General features: G+C 58.0%; 1 protein-coding gene across 1 annotated transcript in view; it reads left to right on the top strand.

Moving 5' to 3' along the window:
• The window catches only part of LOC128313296 (collagen alpha-1(I) chain-like), a 51,869-nt gene that overhangs the window by 23,206 nt on the left and 9,114 nt on the right, over positions 1-19,549 (top strand). The window contains exons 5-7 of the mRNA XM_053211058.1: positions 1,519-1,732; positions 10,622-10,751; positions 12,473-12,669. Of these exons, the coding sequence (XP_053067033.1) occupies positions 1,519-1,732; positions 10,622-10,751; positions 12,473-12,669 (541 nt within the window). The remainder of the gene's footprint in view (positions 1-1,518; positions 1,733-10,621; positions 10,752-12,472; positions 12,670-19,549) is intronic.

Genomic DNA, 19,549 nt, shown 5'->3' with positions numbered 1-19,549 from the left:
TGTGCTGACGGCTCGGAGCCTGGAGCCTGCTTCGGATTCTGTGCCTCCCTCTCTCTCTCTGCCCCAACCCACTCGCATTCTGTCTCTGTCTCTCTCACAACTAAATAAACATTAAAACAATTACAATTTTTTTAAAAAAAGAAAAGAACGCTGCATCTTGTCAAGTGCTTTTTCCACACTTACTGAGAGGATCATATACTTTCCTTCTCCGTGCTGTTCATATGCTGTGCCACGTTGATTGACTTGTATACACTGAGCCCTCCTTGCATCCCAGAGATGGATCCCTCTTGGCCACGGGGCATAATCCTCTCACCGTGCTGTCGCATTCGGTCTGCTGCTGTTCGGCTGGGAATTCTCGCGTCTGGCCTCATCGGGGATATCGGTCTATAGTTCTCTCTTCTTCTGGTGCCCTTGTCTGGCTTGGGAACGAGGGCCATGTAATGCTGGCCTGGTGACACGAGATGGGGAGTGTTCCCTCCTCTTCGGTGTTTTGGGAGAGCCTCAAAGGCCTGGTATCAAATTTTACTTTCTATGTTGGCCAGAGTCCGCCGCTGGAGCCATCTGTCTGGCGCTTCTGTGTCGAGAGGTTTTCCACTGCTGTTTCGCCTTCACACTTGGCTGCTGGTCTGCTTAGACCTTCCGTTTCCTCATGCGTCGGCCTTGGTATTCTGTGTGTTTCTGGGGATTTATCCACTCGCTCCAGCCTGTCCACGTCGTAGGCATGTCATCTTCCGTCCCCTGTACGCCTGGTGTCTGTTGTAACTCCCGCTTTTATTTATTTGGGTTTTCTCTCTTCTCTTTCTTAGTCTAGCTTAAGGTTGTTGTTTTATCTTTGCAAAAACACAGCTGTGAGTTTAGTTGGTCTCTTCTGTTGTCTTTCTCGTTTCATTTGTTTCCGCTCTGATCTCTGTTGTCCCCTTCCCCCCTTCCGAGCGCGTCTAGGACAGGGCTTAGCACACAGTAGGCACTCCATAAGTGCTTGGGGTTTCCGTTGTCGAAGGAAGGAAGGAAAGCCTGGGAAGCTGGGGCAGCCCCGACCCCAGAGAGCTCTCCTCTGCAGAAGGAACTCAGCCCTGGGGGCCGGGCAGGTGGAAATCCGGAACCCTTGAGGACCGAAGGGCCTGCTCACATCCAGGTTCGTGCCCACAGCTCCCCTGGGAGGACAGGAAGGGAGACAAGGTGGGGGCGGGGGGAGCAGTACTTCTCATCCTGGCCCCCCGGCAGCTCTCTGGGGTCCTCTGGAGCCCAGGACGAGAGTCTGAACCGGTGGGGCAGGTGCGAACGTGGGCCGGGGGTGTGACGGTGGTCACGACCGCATCTCTGGAACCCGACGGAGCCGGATCAAGTCCTCGTTGTGTTCCTTACCAGCCGCACAGCGTCCCTTGCAGAGTGGGGTGACAAGTGTCCTTGAGAGCGACGTTCCGAGGGTGAAATAAGAGGATTGTACGTCCAGGCTCATCGGCACAGGTGAAGCGAGCACTACGCCTCCGACCCCGTGAATCCGATCTCTATTTGCAGTCTCCCCGCAGCCGGGCTTCGGGGTCCTGGAACCACCTTGCCGGCGCCAGAGCGGGCCTCTTAGCTCCACTGTCCCCGGATTGGATGGGCAGCTGAGAGTTGGAGATGAGTCAAGTCCGGGGACCCGAGCGAGGGCAGCTGGGGGCTTTAAGACTCTGCCGTCTGAGTCCCAGCCCGGCTTACCTCCCCCGGGCCCTGTGTTCCCCCGGAACAGGTGCGTGAGGGTGGGCGCAGGGCACGGGGTGCTGAATGGAGCTGGGTGCTGACTCCCCGTGGACCCCCCCCCCACCATGAGCCTGCGTTTTTGCCTGTGCCATGGGAGCGTCTCTCCGCCTCCGTGGGACCCACGGTGCAAACCCCGACCAGCCCGCAGCCCGTAGCTCTCAAGAGCTGGGCGGTCTGGCTTCTCCCTCCAGCTCCAGCAGTGTGCTCCTGAGTAACCCCCTGGCCTTGTGGGCCTCGGTCTCCCCTGCCACACCACAGGGAAACTGAGATAGGGGAGGTCCTTACGTCACCTCCTGCTCTGACCTCCACAGCACCGCTCGCTCCCCGTGCCCAGCCTGAGGGACTGAGCCGACGGGAGAAAACAGTGCCAGCAACTCGGGGCCCGGCATCCCCAGTGTAGCTGCCACCGAGCCTGCCCAGCCCGCACTCGGCCTGCAAGGCGGGGCGGCTGCAAAATCCACTCGGCAGGCGGGGAAGCCTCAGCTGGCCCCAGCCGCCGAGACAGGCAGGAGTCTCCCCTGAGCGGGACGGGGGAGGCCCGCCGAGGACCAGGACGGGCCCGCCCTCGAGGGGCTAGAGGGCAGAGGAGAGAGGTAGGTCCCTGGGCCACACCCCCTGCAGCGTGATGACGGCTCTGCACACGAGCAGGTGCCGTGGGGACAGGTGGGGGGATGACAGAGGAGGTGTTTCTGGACCTGTAGGGCGAGCGGATATTCCCCGGGGAGGGTGACAACAGGGCTCATGCCCTCCCCAGCCGCTTCCTGGCGGCTCGGCCTCCGGGCCCTGGTCACCATGGGCGACGTGGGTCCTCCGCAAAGGCTGGCAAAGTAGGGGCTCAGGAAAACCCTTTGGCCCTGTGAGGTCTCTGGCGGCCCTTCCAGGCATGGCCACGTCTCCCGAACGTCTCTCTGAGAGACAGCCCCCCGCAGGCCGGGACCGGCCCTCTTCACCGGAAGCCCCCCGCTGCCCCATTTGTAGATCTGCGTGTTTTCACGAAAACCAGATTCGCACGCTTGATTCCCTCACACACACGCCTCATGCCCGGGTCCCCCAGGCGGGGGCTTCTGCCCGAGGCCCAGGGGCCCCCACGCCCCGAGGACCCGTGCTCCACCCTGCCCGTCTGCAGGGGGGCTGATGTGGGAGCAGTGGGTCGGAAGTGGGGTGCGGTGCTTGCGGTCAGAGGCTCCCGGGGCGGACCCCTCGGCCCTGTGTGGCCTCGTGCGACTAGGCTCTCTGAGCCTCCGTGGGCTTCCAAGGAAGAGGAAATGAGTAGAGAACCCATTTACTTACGATTTACTTACTTACTTACTATTCGAAGCCAGTGTCAGGGTTCATCCATGAACCTCTGCCCACAAACAAGCTGCTCTTGGTTCCGCGTGGGTGTGTGTACCTGTGTTGATGTGTGTGCGCACCTGCGTGGATGTACGTGTGTGTACATACAGGTATTTTCTGTCGCGGCCACCGTCATTGTCATTTTCCGCCAGCGGCCACGGGGGAGGGCCAAGTCGCAGAGCGGCCAGGCAAATGACGAAGGCAACTTGGGGGAAGGGAGCCCCGCCCTCCTGCCCGGTGGCCCTGGCCAGCCACGTGCGGTGAGGGGCCGGTCCTGAGACAGCCGGGCAGTCCCCCTATCTCTGCTGTCAGCCGGGGACTCCTCCGGGCAGGAGCCACGTCCCGCTCATGGGGGAGATGGGGACAGAAACGTCAGGCCAGGGGACAGGGACTTTGCTGAATCCCACTGCTTTGCTAATAGCTCTGCAGGCTTGGGCAGGTACCAGAGAGCCTTCTGGAAGCTCCGTGTGCTCCAGTGTGAAATGGGGGTGGCCTCCCGCACACGGTGGACGCCCGGCCTTCCTCACGGAGCCCCTGGGAGCCTGGGGCTGGGCCGCTCCCGGTCGGATGAGCGCTCCCGGGGCTGTGTCTCCCGGCAGGTGGGGGTGGGGACGGCCGAGCGGGTCCCCCCGGGCACCAGCCCTGTGCTCCCCCTGGGGTGTCAGGGAGAGACACAGTGGGGCCTTCTCAGGGGCTGTCATAAGGAGCTCTCCCCGCCACCAGGGAGGACCTGCTGTCCCTACCGCCTGCACTGGTGCAGACACACCCCCTCCCTCACCTGCAGGGGACAGTCCCTGAGCCCGGAAACGACGGACTGGGGTTATTCTCAGCCCAGCCCTGAGCTCAGGAGCTCCGTGGGCGCCCCGGCAGCGTTAGCAGGAGGGTGCAGGTGGACCCGAGACTTTGAGCCCCGTCTGAGGCGTGCGCGGGGCAGCTCGGGCCGAGGCAGTAGCCGAGAAGGTAAGGGGACGGCGGCTTTGGTCTGAGTTAGCTGCAAGGCAGCGGAAAAGCATCGCCAAGTCTATTTTGAGGCTGTGCGGAGTTCCTTAACTGCCCGCCCGCACTTGCGGGAGATCATGATTCAATTAATGCTTTTGTTGCTCGTGCAGTGAAAAAATGTGCAACGTGCTTTAAATGTTTCCCAAACTGTGTTAGTTATTAAGTGAGTGACTCAGGCGCGAGGTGTAGACAGGGAGGCAGGAGCGGGAACTGCGGACCCAGAGTCTGTCGGAGCAGGTTGGGGGGGGGGGGGGGCGGGGACAAGAAGCCTCTCCCTTCCGTGGCCTTCCTCACCCTGGGGCAGCAGCCTTTGCCCGGAGGGGACTGAATCACGGTGGGGGGATGGGATGTCACACGTACAGGGACCCAGGGCGGAGGGCACACTCACGGGGACCCGGGGCGGGGGGATGGGAAGTCATACGTATGGACACCCGGGGCAGGGGGCACGCGCACGGGGACCCAGGGCAGGGGGATGGGATGTCACACGTACGGGGACCCGGGGCGGGGGGCACGTGCACGGGGACCCAGGGCGGGATCCTCTCAGGCTTCCATCCTGCCCCCGCCCGGTGCCGGCCCAGCCTGGACTCCCCAGTGCCCAGGGGCTCAGACCTCTGACCCCCGGGGCCCCCGCCAGCTGAAGGGTCCACGCACCAGCGCAAGCTGGCCTTCCGCCGGCCTCCCAGGCAGTGCACCCCAAATTGAGCATGCTGCACGCGTGCGGATAGGACTATCATGGAATCCTTTCTATACAGAAAACTGCAGGATCCGAACGTTTGTGGGGTGAACCCACCCATCCACGTGACAATCCCCGCGGCCCCTCCCGGCCAGGACACTCCTCACATTTGCCCACCAGTACCCACCGTCTGCCCTCCATCACAGGGGTCAGGCTCATAATTTTGAATTTTACATACGTAAGGTCATTCAGAATGTTCCGTTTCGGGGGCGCCTGGGTGGCTCAGTCGGCTGAGCGCCTGACCCTTGATTGCAGCCCAGGTCACGATGTCACTGCTCGTGAGTTCATGCCCGGAGTTGGGCTCTGCCCTGACGGTGCGAATCCCTGCCTGCCTGGGATTCTGTCTCCCTCTCGCTCAAAATAAACAAGTAAACTTAAGAAGCGAAGAACGTCCTCTTTTGTGTCTGGCTTTTCTTATGTGTCTGAGACTCACCCTCATCTTGGGGTGTGTCGTATCCCGTTGTGCAAATGTACCGCATTTTACTATCGGTCCTGCGGTTGGTGGCGGGTCAGGTTGTTCCCGGCCTCCGGCTCCTATGACCTGCGCTGCCTTGAACATCCTTGCGCGTATCCGTGAGCGCGCAGGCACATCCGCAGGGACTGTCCCGCAAGGGGTCCCGCGGTCGTGGGGCGACCGACGCGCAGCCTGCAGACGTGCCCCCACGTGGGTGTTTGGAGTATTTGCAGCGAGTTACACGTGCACCACGGATCCCAGGCATTCCCGTGGCTCTGTCCCCGGACAGCATTTGGTGTCATCCGTCCTTATGTTTTGTCTCGTTGATCTTTCTGTTTGTAGTTCCTCTGGTTTGCGTGAGAAGGGACACGTCGTGTTTTCCTTGGCACTCCCTGCCGACTAAGGACACTGAAGATTCTTGGACCTTGTCCGCCATGGAGATGTCCTCTTCTGTGAAGCACCTGCTTGATGCTGCCTTGTTAGCTCAGATGCCCTTGTCTTTTCTTACTGATTTCAGAGGTGTTTAAAAATGTTCTCTGGATACCAGCTCTCTGTTGGAAAAAAAGCATTGCAAGTATATTGTCGAACTCCGTGGTTTGCATCGTTTCTTTTTTCTCCTCCCAACATTTGATTATGCAAACGTCCAAACCTACAGCAAGCTTCACAGAATTCTGTAGTGACCGCCCATATACCTCCACCAGACCCTACAATGAACATCGAGCATACTTGCTTCATTATACCTCTCTCCATCTGTAAACCCATCAGTCCGTCGTATTTTTGTCGATGCATTTTGAAATAAGGCGCAGAGATAGGTGCACGTTGCCCAAGACACTTCACGTGTGCATCATTCCCTAGAGGCCAGTGTTTGTTTACGGCTCTTAATTCCCTCTTCAGGCCAACTTTACAGGCGATGAAATGCACAGATCTCAAGGCTGCCATCTAACGAGTTCCAACAAACGTGAGCTGAAACCTGTCAAGATAGGGAACCCCAGGCAGTGCCCCCATGGCCGTCCCAGGCAATCCAGAGGGACGGCGTCCCGCAGGATTCCACTTACAGGAAGATCTAACAAGCAAAACTCATCTCCGGTGGGAGAGATCAGAATGGTGAATCAGAGTGATTTTGCGTTTACCTGTTGGCAGCTGAGGTGGCCACCTTTTCGTGTGCTTATTGGCCGTGAGTATATGTTCCTTTGTGAGATCTGCTCAAAGTGCCCCTTTTCTTAAAAGTGTGTTCTCCGTCTTTGCATACCCTGGATACCAATCCTCCGTCAGATACACGGTTTGCAAATATTTTCTCCCAGCCTGCGGCTTGCCTGTTCATTTTCCTAATGATGGCTTCTGGTTTTGATTTTGCTGAAACCTAATTTATAAATACTTTTCGCATATTGTATTGCTTTCTGTGTCCTAGGAAACTTTCGCCAGTTCCCCAAGTTGTGAAGACATTCATCTAAATTTTATTTTGAAAGCATTTGGCTCTTGCCTCCAGGCCTGTAGTCTGTCCTGGATTAATTTGGGGTGTGTAGACACCCAGCTGTGCCCACACCACCTGTTGCAAATCACATAACCACACTGGTGTGGGTCGTCTCTGAAGTGTGGGTTCTGTTATGTCTGTCTGCCTACTGACGGCTCTGTCGGGACCCTGCCGCCTGGCTTCTGGAGCTCAGGGTGCTATGTCCTGAATTCACTGGTTCTTCAACTTTGCTCTTACATTTCAGTGTTGCTTTGGATATTTTTGGTTCTTCACATTCTCAAATCAATTTTAGAATCAGCTCGTTGGTTTCTAACGACAAAACATCCCGGTAGGATCATCCACGGAACTGTGTACATGGAAGGACCAGTTTAAGGCTCCTGGCTCGTCCACAGGACACAGAACTGTGGGGGAGCTGTGCCCCCACCCTCACTGTGACCCACCACACATCTACCTTTTCTGAGGCTCTTCCTTCCTTCCAGAAGATCTGGATTTCCACATATCCGTTTCCTTTCAACCTCAAGAACCGTATCAGTATTTCTCCTAACACAGGTGAGCTGCTGATGAATTCTTCAGTGAAACTGTCTTTGTTTTACCTTCACTCTCGAAGGATATTTTTGCTGGGTATAAAATTGGGGGTTGAAAGTTTCTAATCTACATTTTAGTGCTTTGAAGATGTTCTACTGTCTTCTGGATTTATTGTGTTACATGAAAATTCAGTGGTGATTTGGATCATTATTTTCTAGATTTTTTTTTTAATTTTCTTTTTTTGAACGTTTATTTATTTTTGGGACAGAGAGAGACAGAGCATGAACGGGGGAGGGGCAGAGAGAGAGGGAGACACAGAATCGGAAGCAGGCTCCAGGCTCTGAGCCATCAGCCCAGAGCCTGACGCGGGGCTCAAACTCACAGACCGCGAGATCGTGACCTGGCTGAAGTCAGACGCTTAACCGACTGCGCCACCCAGGCGCCCCTATTTTCTAGATTTTTGATGCCATTTACTTGTGGTTGCTTTTAAGATTGTCCCCTTGTCCTTGGTTTTCAGAAGTTTCACCATGATGTACTAAAGTGTAGTTTCCATTGTATTCCTCTTGCTTGGAATCCAGTGAATTTCTTAAATCTATAAACCTATAGCTTTGACCAAAGTGGAGAAATCTTCAGCTGTTTGCCCAAATAGTTTGTTTGCCCTGTTCTTACCTTCCTCTCCCCTATGACCCCAAATGCACACGTCACAGACCTTTTGATATGGTCTTGTAGGTCCCTGTGGCTCTGTTCATTGTAATCTCAATCTCTACCTCTCTGCTTTCAGATTAAATAGTTTCTAGTGGTTTATGTCTAAGTTCATCGATTTTTCTCCGTCATTTCCATTCTGTGAATTCACGTGAAAATCTAGTGAATTTTTTAATTTCAGACATCACATTTTTTTAGTTGTAGAATTTTTGTCTGCCTTCTTTTTATAGCTTCTTATTTCTCTGTTGAGATTTTCTGTCCGTTCACTTATTACAAACCTAATTTCTTCAGCATCCTTGAGCACAGCAAAATACCTGCTTCGAAACCCTTGTCTATGGACTCCAAACACCTGTATCACATCAGGGTTGGTCTCTGTTGGTTGTCTTTTCTCCGGAGAAGGGGTCGTGTGTTTCATGTGTCACGGAATTTTGGATTGTGTCCTGGATGTTATCAGTGACCTGTTTTAGAAACTCAAGATTCCATTATATTTGGTCCTTTCCACTTCCACATAAATCGTAGAATCAGCTTGTTGATTTCAAAACACCTGCTAGAGTTTCGACTGGAATTGCATTGGATCCATAGGTCAGTGTGGGAAGAACTGACATCTTTATGCAGGTGGCCCTCAATCCACGGATGTTGTAGATCCCAGCATTTATTAGGATCTTAAGTTCTGTCAGTGGTGTTCCACGGTTTTCTGTGTAAAGGTCATGCACGTCTTTTATGAGTTTATTCCTATATATCTGATGTTTTCTGATGTTTCGAATGGCACTGATCCTTAAATTTCATGTTCCAATTGTTTTTGGAGACAGTGAAATAGCATTGCTTGGGGAATCTCTGACTCAAGCCCCAGCCCTGCTGAGTGTTAGCTGAGTAATCTTGGGCACATCTCCAGACTTGCATTTTCTTATCTGCAGAGTGCACAGGAAGCTGTGCCTGTGTACTGGATATTTGTTGATTTTTTTAACCCTCAGCATCCAGCCTCCCTTCCGTGTTGGTGTACGTTGCTCCACTTATGTTCTGGAGGTCAGCATGGTGTTGGCCGCACCCACAGCTCCAGGGGTGGGCCTACAGCTCAGGCCATCCAGTCAGAGCATCGGTCCCCCTGGCCACCACTGGCAGGTGACCGACTTGGAGGTAGCGACCATGTACTCCAGGGCTCGGAGGGGAATCGGACAACCGTTCTCCACCGGGCCAGAGCCAGGAGGGCTTGGCACGAACCTTGTGGTGCCCGTCTTGCCACCACCAGGGGAGGAAGCAGCCAGCAAGAGGCCGTGCTTGCCGCTGGGCTTTCCGATTACATGAGCCAAATTCCCTTTCTAGCTCTGGTCTGTTGGGGCTGGGTTTTGTGCCGCTTGTCCCCAGAGGCTCCCGGCCATGAGCGGTCAACCCCAAGGGACTGGTTTGGCTTCAGGGCTGAGCTTGGTTGTGAATGTCCTCCGCACTCCTTGCAATTCTGGACAAATACGATCTGCGATTGGGGCAAGTGAGGGGAACTGAGGGTCCCATTTAGCCTTCACGGCAGAAGGGACGCCACCACGCAAGCCATCGCAAGGAGGGCGGGGTTGGGCTGCTGGATTCAGATCCCAGCTGCTCTGTATCCATATCATCACCGTGCGCAACTGACTTCACTGGCCCTGGGCTGCTGTATCTGTGGGGCGGGGGTAACTGCCCCCCTCAGCATTCTTGTCAGGGAGCAGAATTCCACAACACGTGCAGCACAACAGCCCGGCACAGGTAATGACAGATGATGGCGAGCCAAGTCATTAACATCGCACCACCTCACCCAGCATACGAGTGTCCCGTGGCTCCCGTACAAATAGCCACGGTTGTCCCCACTAGAGATCCTAACTTAATTCCATCTGCAAAGACCCCTTTGCAGATGAGGTCACATTCACACGTTCCCGGGAGATGTGTGTTGGGGGGGGAGAAGTACGATTCACCGTCACCACCATCACCCTCGTCATCTTGTTTCGCTGGAGGACAAGTTCCGTGTCTTCCCTGTGTGCCCTGGGGCCCGACCGTAGGGCCTGACTTCTCGTCAGGGCTCCGCAAACGTCCGCAGGGTAAATGAAAGAAATTAACATATTAAGCTCCAGCCGTAGACCACGGTCTTCCTTTGAATAACAGTAGCATCGCGTACTGAGTTAGGTGCTGGGATCTATGCTCCCTCATCTCAGTCCTCGTGACAGTCAGTATTTTGAGTCCATATTACAGCTGAGGCATCAAGGCACAGGACAAGCTAAGCCCAAGTTTCCGGAAGAGTGGTGGGGAGCTGAGATTTGAACACGGTCTCAGTGGCACGGACTGAGTGCTTCGTCTCCGCCCGGAAGCCCATGAGGGACGGCCTCCGCCCCCTCCCCTCATGCTCAGGGCACGGGAACACCTGCCAGAACAGTGGACACAGAAGGGCTTTGGGGACTTCCGAAGGAAGCGTGCACCCCGGCCGCTCTGATAGAGCAGAGCAGGCATTTAGAAAGCAAAGCAGGCAACCTGTGGCCACAGAAGAGATCGCTGTGTGAGTGTTCTTTGTGCAGGAATCGGCCCTGAGCGTGGGCTGACCGCCCACTATGCGCCAGGCACCACCGTCTCCCAGGGGCGCCTTCACGAGCCAGACTCACGCTTGGTCACCAGCCAGTCACTGGCTCCAGTCTCTGGGGTCCAGGGTTCACGGCCCCATTCAGAACACCGAACAATCCGATGAAGAAACCAGCTCTCCGAAAGACTCGCTTGTCAAAGAACAAAAGCGCCCCTCTCCCAGAGCAGCCCCCACACTGGCGGACTTGGGGAACACGGTGAGCAGCAGTCCCCGGTGCCCGCGCACGAAAGCACCCCCATCCGGCTCAATTCCGGACGAGCATCCTCCCTCCAAATTATGAGGGAGGAAACGCAATATTATTTTAGGACTTGCCTCCGCATAATAGCCGAGGAGGGCAGAGAGAACAATCCAACACTTATATCAAACACAAACAAGCCTGCTCTGCTCGCCCAGCCTCTGCCCCAGGAGGGGGATTTGGCATCGAGGTCCTGGGCCTTTCTGGACAGAGCCAGTCACAGCCTTGATGGGACCACAGACGGGAGCCAGAGGAGGAGACCAGAGACCCAGCGTGGGAGGCTCAGAGGGCCCTTCTGGACACTGGACACGGCCCCCGCCCCCACCCCAGACAGAAGGCAGGACAGCTCGGTGTTTCTCTGGGAGACAGAGCTCCACCGGGGGCGGCGGGAGGGGGGGGTGGGGCGCGCACAGCCTAGCGAGTGAGGCCAGGGGACAGCATGGCCCTTGCACACCTTCAGGATCAGTGTTCTCGGGGGACAATGTGGGGGGTGGCCCGGCTCCAGGGAGGGAGTGAACTGCTGACCTCCAGCCCCACCTGGGATGAGCCTTTCCCCCAGGTAGGCGGACGCCCAGCACAGGCGTCCCTCACGGGGGTGCCCGCAGACACGTCGCCCGACCTTCTGAGCCTGCTTAGCACCTCCACCAGAGAGTGCCGCATCCGGGCCGGCTCCAGGCTGGCGTCGGGGACCCGGGAACACACGCAGGGCCTGTGACATGAGTCCCGCACACGGGTCAGCTGACCCCAGGGACCCCTCCCTGGCTGCATCGTACCAGACCCGCCTGCCAGGCCGTGCTGTGCACCCACGCGTCAGGGGCATCATGTCCTTGCCTGGCGTGTGAGTGACGAATGACACGCATACCCGTTTGGACCAAGGCCTGTTGTCTCTGCCCAGGGCCCCTCGGCCCCCTTGGCAGGTCGGCGACACTGAGTCTGTTCCGGTGGCTCTCCAGCCAGCTCAGCGCTGGCCCGGGGGCTCCAGTGGGGGCTTCCAGAAGCAGCCCCACAGGAGGAGTCTGGGAACCGAAGTCAGACAGTCCGTGCCAGCTGCTGTGCGACTCGGGCAAATCCCTTGGCCTCTCTGAGCCCTGCCCCTCTTCTGCTCGTGGCATGCTGATGTCCCAGCTCGGGTTCACAGCTCTCCCCAAGCATGTGGGTGTTCTCACGGCAACTCCGCAGGTCGACGCAGTCCCCCCCCCCCCCCCCCCGCCCTGTCTCGGACGACAGCAGGAGGCACACGGTAAAGCCCAGCCACAGAAGCGGCTGCCTGAGCCTCGGTCTGGCTTCCGGAGGCTTGGACCCGGTCCCCACAACCTGCTCCCACCGGCCCGCAGAGACCACACTGCCTGCCCCGCCCCGACCCAGGACCCCACCTCCCCAGGTGCAGCCCGCCTGGGCATCGAGACCTTGTGCACTTGGCCTAAAGCCGCTGTTTGTCATTGCATTGTCTCCCTGTTTCAAAAATAATACCAGTTCTTTATGCAAAGTTTGGAAACTACAGCAACCCCAAACAGGGAAATTTCAAATTGCCCTTGATTTTAGGGCCCAGAGACCCCTCCCGGCTACTGATGCTCCTGTGGGCACCCGGTCCCCAGGACTGTGCACTTTGTGTCCTTCTTGTTAGGACAGATGTCTCTTGTAACTGGCTTTTTGCACTCTGCGCATGAGGAGTTATCTCCTAGGACAACAGCGGCGGGACCTCCCTGGTGCTCCCCGGCTCCCGCAGACCCGGCCACACCACTCCCACAGTGGGCGTCCACGCAGGCCGCTCCCGCCGTGGGTACCACGGAGCACAGCGGGAACGCCGCCTCTCCCCGAATCTGATTGTTCCTTGGGATGAATTCACCAAATGGAAGAATGTTCCAGAAAATAGCAGGATGTGAGCTCTCCATGTCCCGCATCCTGGCCAGCCCTGAGCATCTGGGTGTTTTAAATTCTTGACGGTTCGCTCACGAAAGTGGTAGCGTGTCATGTGACCGAGACGCCTCAATTCTTGACGAAGCGGGTGCTCTGGATGTGGGCGCCGCTGGTCTGCCTCCCGCTGCTGCCTCCAGTGCCCACTTCTCACCCCTGGGCGCCTCGGTTTCCCGGGGCGGCCGAACAAAGGACCACAGGCGGGGCGGGTCAAGAAAAGTAGAAATTCATCCTCTGCCAGTCTGGAACGCAGAAGCCCAAAATTAAGGCGTCACAGGACCGCACTCCCTCCGAAGGCTCTGGGGAGGCTCCTTCCTCCCCCTCCCGCCTCTGGGGGCCCCAGTCTGCGCTCCCGTCTCCGCCTCCACGTCCCACGGCCTCTCTGCCTGAGTCTTTGTCCACACCTCTCTCCGCCTGGACCCCACCCTAGTCCTCTGTGACTTCACTGAAGCTGATGACAACTGCAAAGACCCTATTTCCAAATAAGGCTACATCCACAGGTACAGGGGTTAGGACCGTGTCTCAGAGGGGACACAGCTCAGCCACGATGCCGTGTCTGTCTCCTGGTGGGTGGGAAGAGAAGGCTCCTCATAGAGGCGACACATCTCTTGAGAGTTGCTCGGTGCCGGGCTCTGCTGGGTCTGAGAGGGGCACAGAGAGGAAATAGGGGACCCCAGCTCTCAGGTGACCACAGGCTGAGGACCCCAGGAACCACCCCTCCCGGGTCTCCACCTCCCTCCAGGATAGAAGGTAGTGGACACCGGGAGGGAGCAGCCCATGGGGACAGGGGTGGTGGCCTCTGTCCCTTCGTGGCCGTGTCCCAGAGCCTGGAACAGTGTCCCCAGCTGTCTGCGGAGCCACAGGCCCTGTGCCCAGCCCTCCCCTGCCTCGTCCCACACGTCCTCAGCCCTCCTTGAGAGGCGAGGACGGTCACCCTGAGGAGGAAACCGGGTTCAGGGAGTTCAAAGCGTGCCCACGTCACCAGGGCCAGATTGTCGGTTCCACGGGACCCACCGGAGCCCCGAGCCCCGGGGCCTCCTGCGCCCTGCTCGTTCCTTTTTCTCTAGAGATGGAGTGGCTCGTCCAGAGGCACACAGCTACGAAGCCTCCAAGCCAAGACTCCAGCCCGTCCCCGGACATCAGCCCCCACGGGAACTCACTTCCCTCCAACTGGAGACACACCCTCCCTGCAAGCACTCGGCGGGGCGCCGAGCACCCAAGGCCTGCCCGTGTCCCCCAGGCGTGGCCCGGCCCAGCCAGGAAGCTGCGTGCTTGCCTGGTCCCCCAGCTTCTGGGGCCCTGCCAATCATGTGTGTCGGCTCACACTCAAATATCTAGTCCCTGCTTCAAAACAAATGCCACCCCCTGGGGCTGGAGCCCGGTCACCAGGTCACCAGGTCAGCAGTGATGCCCCCTGTGTCCTGCCCTGGCATGCACTCTGCATGATCTCGGGCACCTGGACGCGGCTCGTTCTGGCCAACGCACCCTGCAGCGGGGCCGGCTTAGCTAGGGCGTCGGCCACAGCAAGACAAACATCCCTGGGGGGCAGCCACACCGTGCTTCCAGCCCTCACCTGACTCTCACACGGAGAGCAGCGCTTGTGGGGGCTTCTGTCCCCCGCCGCCTAGGGAACGTTCTAGAGCATCTGCTCCAGAGTGAGCCAGAAGCTGCTTACGTCCATTTGAAGACCTCACTGGCCCCTTCCTACCTTTCTAAGCAGCGTGTTCTTGGCTCTTGTAGAATAACGATAGTAATGAGAAGAAGGAGGAGAGGAAGAGGAGGGAAAATTCATGAAGCTTCTGCTGTGGGCAGTGTGGGCACCACTGTGTCTCGTCCAGCCTAACAGGCCTTGCGCAGAAGGTCCCCGAGTAGACACGCTGATGTACCCTGAAATCCGCGGGCAGCCGCACGCATGTCCAGTTCGCGGGGGCTTGCCGCACATCCGGTGGTCTGCCCCTCATAATAACCAGGCCAGCAGCCCCGGGCATCCCTGCGGGACAGGTGAGGAAACCTGAGCACCCAGGGGTGGGGCGATTTGCTCAGCGTCCACTCGTGCTGCCGGAGGAGAAGGCAAATCCGTGTCTTCCCCTGTGGTGGAAAGCTGTGCCCTGGCTGCCGTGCAGTCTCGTCCCCCTTGGAGGAGGCTTGGCTTGGGGGGCATTGGGTGCTCCCGGCTCCCGTTCTGCTTGTATGTGTGTCTCTGCACACGTCACATCCAATCTCTTGCTGGTCTGGGCGAAGGCATGACCAGGACAGGCTTTGCTGAAACAAAGGCAAAAAAAATGCAAATATCTGAAGGAGAGAGGAGGGTTTCTGCAAAACCACTTGGTGTTATAGAAAAGCTGATAGTCAGAAACCCTTCACCCCAGAAGAACCCTTTAGGGATTACTCCGGTCAATCCTGCAATTTCACAGACGGGGAAGCCAGACCCCAGGAGGGGAGGCAATGGAGCCAATGTCACTCAGAGCACAGGTGCCCAGCCTGTTCCCGCTCTTGAGCTCTCTGCCCTGATGCACATTCCCGTGCCTGCCACCCGCCCAGAGCTTAGCACCCCTATGAAGTTCTATGTCTTAAGCAAAGAAGGCAGGAAACAGAAGCATTCTTGGAAGGGGAGAATTTGGGAATAGTGAAAACATCATCACCACCACCATCACCATCACCATCATCGCCACCACCTTCAACCATCACCATCATCTCCACCACCAATAATTACCATCACCATCACATTAACCATCATCGCCACCATCACCATCACCATCATCACCACCACCATCACCATCACCATCATTGCCACCATCACATCACCATCACTATCACCATGATCACCATCACCATCACCATCATCACCACCATCAACCATCGCCACCATCACCATCACCATCATCTCCACCATTAATTACCATCACCATCACATTAACCATCATCGCCACCATCACCATCACTATCACCATCATCACCACCACCATCACCATCACCATCACCATCATTGCCACCATCACCATCATCACCATCATGATCATCTCCACCACCATTAATTACTATCACCATCACATTCACCATCATTGCCACCATCACATCACCATAATATCACCATCATCACCATCACCATCATCGCCACCATCAACCTCACCATCATCACCATCACCGTCATCTCCACCACCATTAATTACCATCACCATCACCATCATCATCACCATCATTGCCACCATCACATCACCATCATCTCAACCACCATCACCATCACCATTATCACCATCACCACCATCACCATCATCGCCACCATCATCAAACATCACCATCACCATCATCTCAACCACCATTAATTACCATCACCATCGCATTCACCATCACCACCACCACCATCACAATCACCACCACCACCACCACCATCACCACCATCATCACCATCATCAACCATCACCACCATCACCATCACCAACACCATCATCACCACCATCAACCATCACCACCATCATCATCACCGGCATCACCATCAACACCATCGTCTCCACTGCCTCCACCATCGCCACCACCATCACTGTCATCACCACCATCCTCACCCTCACCACCATCCTCACCATCACCATCATCATCTCCATCATCACCACCACCATCACCACCACCGTCATCATCACCATAACCCTCACCACATAGCACGCATGGTGGCAAGTCCACTGGCTCTGTGTCAGACACCCCTTTCAACACTTTACACACATCATTCTAGTGACTCATCACGACCCCGTGAGGCAGTTTCTATATGTCACCCCCGGGCTTCCCAGGAGCAAGTTGGAGCTCAGACCAGAAATGCGATTTGCCCAAAGTCACGCGGCTGCCAGGCACAGCCCACGGCCGCACGTTGCCGAGTGCAGAGGCTGTCTGTTGCGCAGCTTGGGGGGGGGGGGTCTCGCTGTGGCCCTGGGGATGTGTCAGGGGGTTTTGGGGGGAGCGGAAGCAAGCAAGGACCTCTGGAGAGCAAGCAGGGTGGGATGGGGCGGGGGCGGTGGTCAGACCGGTCGGCAGGACGAGAGGGCCGTGCTGCAGGGTTTTCTTGGCTCCTGGGCCTCAGGGCAGAACGCCAAGCCCCCTCAGAAGAGCCGGTCCTACCCTGGTTGTGCCCAAGCTCTCTCTCCCTCTCTGGGCCTCAGTTTCTTCATCTGCAGAGTGAAGAGTCTGGACCGGACGGCCCCCAAGAGTCTTTCTGAGCTAACATTCTCAGGTGCTGAGAAGGGCCTGCGTCCCATGGTCAGTGCTTCTTGGAGGTCGGACGTCTTGAGCAGACTTAAAAGGGACAAAGGGCCTCCTGTGTCCCAAGAGGAGGCGCCTCCGTGATGAGCAGCTGAGAGGACAGAGTGAGACCGTCAGAGACGCAGAGAGCGCTGAGCGGGCTCGGGCACCATCTGACGTGTGGGACGGCCACACACACGGGTGTAGGGCGCAGGGTGATGTGCGTGTGCCACGATCCCGGTGTCTGCGAGACCACTTGGTAGAAGAGGTGACTTCCGAGCGTGTCCTCGAAGATGAGTTGGCAAAGAGGGCAGGAGAGACGAGTGCAGGGTTAGTGAGACTGAGGAGAGACCGAGGGGCATCCGGGGTGACGTGGGGCCGCCCAGCGAGGCCTGAGTCGAGGCGGGGAGGACACAGCAGAGGAGGGACGGGCCCCGAGGCCGGGAAGGTGGCTTGGGGCCTGGTGGGGAAGGGCCGTCGTGTGGGTACGAGGAGGCCGGGGTGTGACCGGCTCCCATCTGGGGGAGGGGCTGCCCGGGAGCCCGGCGAGCACCGCGAGGCGGGAGGGCTGAGCGCCCTGGCTGGTTGGTAACGTCTGCCCCGAGTGCTGGGATGGAGGGGGCCTGAGTGCCATTCTGCTCACTGGATATTCCCGGAGTGGGGCGGGGGGGGGACGGGGGCAGGGGAGCTAAGGGGACAAGTGCCATTTCTTTTAGGAAAGTATAGAGATTTTGAAGGCGTGTGCCTGTCTTCTTGCTGACGTCACAGAGAAAAACAGGCGTCGGGAAGGCAGTCTAACCCCACGTGCGAGCGCGCATCTGCCCAGGTGGCCCCAGCACCCTGGGCGACCGAGGGCTGGGCCAGCAGAGAGGGATCGGGGTGATGCAGGAGGCCAACTGCTCTTCTCCGGCTATTGTGACGAGTCTGTGGGGTGGAGACCCCGCGTTCCACCGCACATCGCGTGCCCATGAGGGCAGGGGCAGGAGGAGGGACCCGGCCAGGAGACGCCGTCCGTGCCCGGACGGGCCCAGACCGTGGGGGCCGGCAGAGGTTGTCTCTCCCGGGAACGATTCCGATTACGAACTGTGAACCATAGTTGCCGGGGAGATGTGGGGACGTGTGACGGAGAAGGCAGTGGCCCGGGAAAGGTAGGGGTAACGGTCAGAACTGACATCCATTAGACTCTGAGTGCATGATGCTGACCGTCGGGCACCCAACGGGCCTCCAGGGACAGGGACTGGGGAACGGAGGCACAGCAGGGGGCTTGCGGGGCTGCGGCCACAGACCTCTGCCGGCTGCCAGGGCCGTCACCACAGGAGAGACAGCGGCGACAGCCTGGCTTCACCCTCGCCCAAAGGCTCCCTTTCAGCCGTCCCCGAGCTCTCCGTCCGTTCATTCATTCGACAAACAGGACTTGTTCTGTGTCCAGCCTTGTTGTAGGCACTGAGGGTGGCGGGGTGAGCAGGGCAGGGCTCACACCCCCGCGTCCCGGAGGAACTGCGTGCGAACACACACACACGTGCACACGCGCGCACCTGCCCATCGTCGTCCCCTCGCGTCCTGGCATTGGTGTCCTCCTGGAGGAGGGTTCTGACGGGCCCTGCCCCCCGGGGGAGGCGGCATCAGTCTGTGGTGCCCGGCCAGGACGGGTGGGGACACCGAGGACAGCCCGCGCTCAGGCCCGGGGCTGCCCGAGCGTCTCCCGGTGTCTGTGCTCCCAGACGGGGGGCCCCGCTCGCCTCCGCCGGCTGGACCCCCCGAGGCCGTCGGCCTATCGATATGCCTTCGGAGACTCGAAGCCGTCTGACCGCCAGCCTTTGTCTCCACGGAGCCGCAGGGAGCGTCCCTGGGGCCAGTGCGGCAGGTGGCAGAGGCGCGAGGTTTCTTTAATGTCACTAACTGGAAGAAGACCTGGCTTGAGCCTGGGGCCAGAGCGGGATGGATAAGCCATTTGGAGAGAAAACGATCCCGGGGAAGCTTGCCACATTTTTTCTAGAAGAATGTTGGAAGTTTTGGTGGCCAGGTACGGAAAAAGAAACCCTGGGTACACTGAAGTCATTCACGGCGAGGGGAGCGAGGCGTTTACACAGGCCCAGGTGCCGGGGGCCCCGCTGTTCGCAGAGCCGGCCCGGCCACAAGGGCCAGTTGTGTCCGCACGCCTCAGCCAGTCACCCCGAGCAACACGAAAACACACATCAATGCGCCTTTGACAGCGCGGCCTTCCTCACGGGCTCCGGATCGGTGACCAAGCTGAGCAAAATGTAAATTTGTAGCTGTCCCTCGGAGACGTAATTATAGGAGAAAAAAACAAGGACAGTGGCACGCAGACCAGGACAGCTGGCTTGTCTCCTGCAGCCGGGCCAGGACGCGGGGTGAGCGGGAGGAGGCCCTGAGGCCGGAGGCTGGGGCTGAAGGCCGCCGTCCTCCTCCTCCCTGCCCCGGGCAGGCCCCGGGCACTGCCAGCTCCTCGGGCCGCGCTCGGATGTCTCCACCCCGGGCCCTCGCGCCGCAGCCGCCCCGTGAAAGGGCCCATTCATGCGCCAGGCCGCTGGCTCGGGTTCCCGCGGCCGGGCCGGCCCCCGCTGCCTCTGTTTTCTTTTCATTAGAAGGATTCCCATCTT

Source organism: Acinonyx jubatus, chromosome E2 (assembly GCF_027475565.1).
Source record: "Acinonyx jubatus isolate Ajub_Pintada_27869175 chromosome E2, VMU_Ajub_asm_v1.0, whole genome shotgun sequence".
NCBI lineage: Eukaryota > Metazoa > Chordata > Mammalia > Carnivora > Felidae > Acinonyx > Acinonyx jubatus.
This window is presented reverse-complemented; position numbering and strand designations above follow the sequence as displayed.